Here is a 6134-nt window from a genome sequence, read left to right as displayed (position 1 = left end):
GAGAGAGGGGGGGGAGGGGAGGGGAGGAAAGAGATAGGGGAGAGAGAGGGGGGAGAGAGAAATCAGACTTATTCTCGTTTTCACCATTGAGATGCTTTGACGATTGAAATGCGATAACCATGCTATCCCTGAATGCTGAACGTTGAGCCGGATAGCCACGGATACCAGTTTTTTAGTCTTTGGTCTGACATGGCCGGGAATTGATCATATGACCTACCGATCAAGAAGCAGGACGTTTTACCATTTCACTATATCGCTATTTCAGCTGAGTGACAAGTGAACATCGTTACATCCTCACAGGATATATTGCAATACACAAACATCGTGATTCGTACATAGCTACATCATCGCACGCAAACATAGCCGTTCGGTTACGGAGCCATAATGACTCCGGATTATCTGGTTACAAAACCAGTCATGCGTACAGTATAGACGTAGCGCTCAATTCAAAAGGATTGCAAAAAAGAGGAAGTTTGATGGAGTCGGTCATTTCATAGGTTGTTTTGTGAAAGTTGCAAAGTTTATGGCTTGTTGCTGTGTTAAGCCGTGGATTTGATGGTAAGTATTGATGTATTTATTGTTCCTGTCTTCGTTGTAATATATCCGCCGAATCTGTAATGCGTCACTGGGTATAGTCGAACCTGAAGCAACTTAGTCGTATTCAGTCAGATACCGGCATATAGCGGGAACTGCTAAACGGCTGCAAATAGTGATCAAAGTTTACTGCGTATGCATTTGTATGTAGTTGTAGATCATGTGGTAGTTGGTAATGCGTTAGTAGTCCTAGACGTTTCACAAGCTTCCTTGCTTTTATTTTGTACCGTACTGGGCAATGTTAAAGTGAAGTATTTATCCAATTGGAGGAATATTCATCCTGAGGTGATTGAAAAAACTTCAGCTTTAAAAAATATGGGATATCATGCTATACTCGAGCCTTTGATTCAATATTTGAAAACCCTAGAAACATAAGAACCTGATGTAAATTTGTATTTTACAGATATACATACTGCAGTTGTTTGTAATGTTACTCCTGTGATATTTGTGACATTGAAAATGAGGCTGCTGGAGATCATGAACGACTGAACGAGTGATTACAGTGGATCACAGATCTGAGATAGCTGAAACTGTGAGAACTGTATTTCGGAGTAATATCGGGGACAGTATATTCAACTTCTATATTACGACGAGGCATTTGCCTCGTATGATCTCTCTTGGCAATTCAAGATAAAGGAGTAATACGACTAATCTTGACAGACGATGAAAGTAAGTAATTATTACCACACATAAATTGGTAGGCTACTATACTAGGATTACACTCTTAACGCATATTCGAAGAGTTGTTTCGGGGTTCCGAACGACACTGATTCCAAATATGACCTTGGTGTTTTCAAATTGTCTCTGGTTTTGGTGATATCCCATGGGGTTATTTTGACAAACGTCACATTTTCACTGTATGGTCCAGATAAAAAAAAACGGCTAAGAAATTAAATCTACTTGTTATACTGAACACTGTATTAAATCAAAATGCAGTAAAATAATTATATTTAGGGTAATTGGATTTACCGTAATTTTCCAAGTATAGTACGCCCCCATGTATAATACGCACCCCTAAAATAGCATGTAAATTCTGGGGAAAAGCCTGTACCCATGTATAGTACGCACCCTGCATTTCAGTACATGAATAGTTCCGATTTCGTATACGATGTCATTCTGTTTTGCGATGTCACTCTTGAACAATCATTACACAGCGATCGCTAATCATTATACAATTAGCAGGATTGTCTTTGAACGATAGTAGATAGCAGCCAAAGCCTGCGAGGCGGGCGGCGCGATAGTTCAGGCTAGCGACACAGCATCTTGAGCACGAGAAGACCTTTTACAGATGCGATTGCTAATCATTATAAAATTAACGGTATTGTGTCTAAACGATAGTAGATAGCAGCCAAAGCCTGCGACGCCGGCAGCGAGTTAGTTTAGGCCAACGAACCGACATCTTGCGCACGATGCCTATTATAGATGCGATTGCGCCTAGGCTAACGGTTATGTCATGCGCAACAGGTCTGTTGGAGATGCGACTGATTACGCAAGCGATTATATCTTGCGCACATGGCCTCTTGTGTATGTATAAATTGCGTATGCGATTGTTCGGGCCGGTCGTTGACGCGATGAATTGGCGAGAATTGCCACGCACGAGTGTCTATTAGTGACCTAATTTTGCTCGCGTACAAACGGCAAACCAACTCAGCAGGAGATTGCGTGCTTTTGCACACGACTCTCGTTAATTGGATACACGCGTCGCTTCCCACTTATTACTACGCGCGATGGCTGAAAGTGATGCGCGATTGGAAACAAACATGAAGAATGCAGATAGGTGTGATTTCAAGTTTTTTATCGAGGGAGATTTTTTTCAAGCGCGTTGTTCCCATGTATAATACGCACCCCCCGATTTTAGGGCGAAAAATCGTGAAAATTTTGCGCATTATACATGGAAAATTACGGGTATCATAATTGGAGTTTTTTATAGATTATTTCTTAAGAGACCACATCATATTTAGAGTGGTGCCCCTTTAATTTCAACCTTGCAATCGATTTCTTACAAGCACGTTGCTAGTTTTGCGCTGAAGAGATATTTCCATGGCTAAGCCAAGTATTATCGTGACTCTTCTATACTTGTGCAGAGAAAGCTGTTTGCAAAGTCAACACATCTACCCTTCCGACAGACGAACTTAGCGTCGACGAGCATCAAAAGGAAATAAGTCAGAGTGGAAATAGAGGGTGCCAGATGAAGAGATGCTGCAAGATCGAATGAGAAGAACTTTTAAATCAGGCCGCGACAGTGTCGTAAATGGAACATCAGCAAGAATACTGATGGAGAATGAAGATCAGTTTGGACCCATGCTCCCTTGGTAGGTACAATCTAACGCAGTGGTTTCAAACACAACATTGCCATGATCGAGTCAACCTGCGACTTTGCAACAAACTCACAAAATGTTCGTTTTACAGAATGCTATGATAGTACAAAACAAACTACATATATATATTCCTGAAATAATTTACGATAGTTGTGACATATCCTCGACCACAAGCCCGACCTGTGCTTAAATTGAGACTACTGATAGTACTAAAGGCTCCTGCAGACAAACTTAATTAATTAGCTATGATGTAAATCTGTCACAATGTTCAGATTTTGGAAGAAGTGAAAATATGTTGCCTGAATCAAGCCTGTTTGGATGTTGACTTGACCTCAAAGATTATGGAAAAGACTTGGAGCTCAGCACTCAGTCTCCTGCAACCGCAAGAAATTCCGATAGAAATTCAAAAAGTTATGGGTAAGTAAGATACTTTCACAAATTTAGGTAGTTGGCGGTCAATATCTGTCGAGTAGTTCTAGTCGCGGATTGTGAAAAATGATTAGTTCAAATTTTAGTTGCGGGTTTCGGGAAGTGAGTAATTCTTGTTCCAGCTTCGCAGTTGTGTAGGTGCTCAATAACTGAAAAACACATGTCATCGCGAGGGTGGGTTGAAATCGAATAGCCTACCTGAGTGATTCCACAGATCTAGTTGGTTCAGGGATGGGCAATTATTTTACTCTGCAGGCCACTTCAGTAATGGAAAGTAAGTTGGCGTGCCGAGCCAAACCAACATGTTCAGCTATATTCTCCAGTGTATTGATTTTATTTATAAATGGAAAGCAGTGAATTACATTTTTAATAAATACGTCTCCGTGGATGTGTTGATATTAGATAGCCTAATGAGAAAAGTACGGTTAATTAACGAAATGAAAATTTATATTTATTTTCCCTCCTAATTCAAGATAATGTTAAACATGATACATTTTGAATTCTCTGTAATCCGGGTTTTTATATCAATACATTAAAAGGTAAGCTATATCTTAACAGTGCGACTTGATGAAATTGACATATATATATATCGGTTTCGGCCGACATGTGGCGGTGCTTTTGGTCAAGATTTCCTCGCCGTTGAGCTTTTTTGCAGCACACTTCGCAGAGTCACATGTTAGCCGAAACGTCATTGTCAACGTCTTGGTGTGTCCTGTCGCGCTAACGGCCGACGCCGAAATGCTGATCTCTATAAATTAGCTGTTCTTGCGGGTAGAGTGGTACCCATATTATTATCAAAACATCTAGTCACTATATATCGCGCGAAGAAAATTTGAATTAAATTTCATGAATTATAGGATTTATGTCCATTTACGAAGTAATTTTTGGTGCTTCGAGCTCGGGCCCTCTCCATTTGAGGGGTCTGGGATGCGGCAGTTGCGGCCCTGTGTTTAGTGCTCCATACCTTCTTTGCATTTCAGCTTTAGACATTCTTTTTATGATATGTCCATTCACCCTTTATGTATGATGAGGTCTCAGTCAAAACGCGCACTGACAATGGCAACAAAGAAGGTTTGAACCAAACTATACGGAAGGAGTAACTTATTGTGACTTATTGTTACGACTTTGCTACATTGACTTGATTTTAAATCTGGATTACGCATACAAGCTTGGGAGGGACGTACGCTATGTTATCGCGATACATTATTGAGCAGGTTTCAAAGTAAATCAATTTCCGTTCCAGCTCAGTTTATCCAGCTTATGGTTTTATTCAGCAATATTCAAAAGTAGGTTTTATGTTTTTAATTCCAAAAAATGGCCACACGTGCTTCTCAAAATAGCGGGGCTCACTTTGCCCATGGCTGAGTTCCATGTATTATAGTTCGTTAGTTGCGGATTTATAAAGGTCATTACTTGGTAGGATATTATAGAAATAGGGTATTTCAAGTTGCCGATTTTAAAAACTGTCTGGATCCAAAGGCAATGTTGAAATTTGCATATTTTTTGCCACACCCATATTTGCAGTTCACACTACACAAACAGTAACTGCATTCATTTAATTTTTGTAACTGCATTTATTTAATTTTGAAACCGTTTTTTTCTCGAATGTTCCACTTGAGCTGATCTCTCACTTCTCATTCAGGTAATCAGAAATTGGACTGGTCGGTCGGCATACCCACCATTTTCAATGAACGCTTCGACAGCTTCCTGATTGTGGATAAGGTGAGTTGTTGATAATGGCCAAAACTGGTTTGCTCAATAATACTACAAGACAATACTACAATAATAATAATAATAGTTATTTCAGATTCAAGTGCTCGAATCATTATGCCCAGCCCTACAAACAATGTGAGTTTAGTGTGCGCCATTGCCTCGCGGGAAAACCAGTCAAAAACCATTGATATTGTTAGTTGTGATTTAGTTCGTAAGCTCCTGATTTTAAAAGGTTGCTAGTACTAGTTCTAGTATCAAATTTTAAAAAGTTCTAGGTATAGTTGTAAGTTATAGTTATATTTGTGGATTTTGAAAATTGAGTAATTTTAGTTACAATTCTAGTTTTGAATTTTATACGGTGATTGATTAGTCCTAGTTTTAGTTTTACTTGCGGATTTGAAAAAGCGAGTAGTTCTGTTTTCGGAATTCCCAGAAAAGACACAAACAACCTTTGGCCGGGTCGCAATCACCAAAGTTGAACTCCGTCACCAAAATACAAGTTTTCAAATCCTGGATCAACCGCCCATCCGTGCAATAATCCATCCATTTATTAATAATTGGATAATCGTAGGTCGTAGCATCAAATAGTATAGTGGTGCAGAGGTAAAGGAATGGAAGACTGTGCATGTGTGCATACTTGATATTGTCAAGTGAAAAGTAGATTTTGTACATACCGAGACAATTCATAGACAAGGTCATTGTAATGAGGTGCTAATAGATTTTTGTCATCTTAACTGGCTGTGATTGATACAACTTTAAACCACCTTGGAAACTATTCATATGTATTCTATCAACCCGTGTGCCTTGAATAGTGCATGCATGGTAACGACATTTATATTCATTATAGGATCCGAAGAATGTCAACCCGACGATGAAGTGCGATACTCTTCAGAAAAAGTGGACAATCCATTTCGTTTGGGAATCTGTCGATGGACTAATGAGTTTCCATCATACAGTGGCGACATATTGCGTTTTCAACATGAAGTTTGCGCCAGCGTCAGCGAGTTCATTGAACTTTTCGCAGATTTTCTTGCAAACATTCCAGATGTCAAATACAGCTAAATACATCTAACCACAGGG

General features: G+C 39.5%; 1 protein-coding gene across 1 annotated transcript; it reads left to right on the top strand.

The window, feature by feature from the left end:
• The first annotated feature begins 628 nt into the window (after nt 1–628).
• LOC145442930 (uncharacterized) lies at nt 629–6134 on the top strand. Its single transcript, XM_080320979.1, has 4 exons — nt 629–2906; nt 3185–3329; nt 4984–5063; nt 5902–6134. Exons 2-4 carry the CDS (start codon nt 3254–3256, stop codon nt 6124–6126), a joined length of 381 nt encoding a protein of 126 aa, XP_080177105.1. The 5' UTR covers nt 629–2906; nt 3185–3253; the 3' UTR covers nt 6127–6134.

The sequence above is a fragment of the Botryllus schlosseri genome, chromosome 7 (genome assembly GCF_051294905.1).
Source record: "Botryllus schlosseri isolate E-star chromosome 7, Bs_hap1, whole genome shotgun sequence".
NCBI classification, from domain to species: Eukaryota; Metazoa; Chordata; class Ascidiacea; order Stolidobranchia; family Styelidae; genus Botryllus; species Botryllus schlosseri.
This window is presented reverse-complemented; position numbering and strand designations above follow the sequence as displayed.

Bases quoted from the DNA above. Each gene is read 5' to 3' on its own strand.
- LOC145442930 (XM_080320979.1), top strand. From the start codon at position 3,254: ATGGAAAAGACTTGGAGCTCAGCACTCAGTCTCCTGCAACCGCAAGAA. The intron at 3,330-4,983 runs GTAAGTAAGATA...CTTCTCATTCAG, and splicing joins AGAAATTCAAAAAGTTATGG to GTAATCAGAAATTGGACTGG. The intron at 5,064-5,901 runs GTGAGTTGTTGA...TATTCATTATAG, and splicing joins GCTTCCTGATTGTGGATAAG to GATCCGAAGAATGTCAACCC.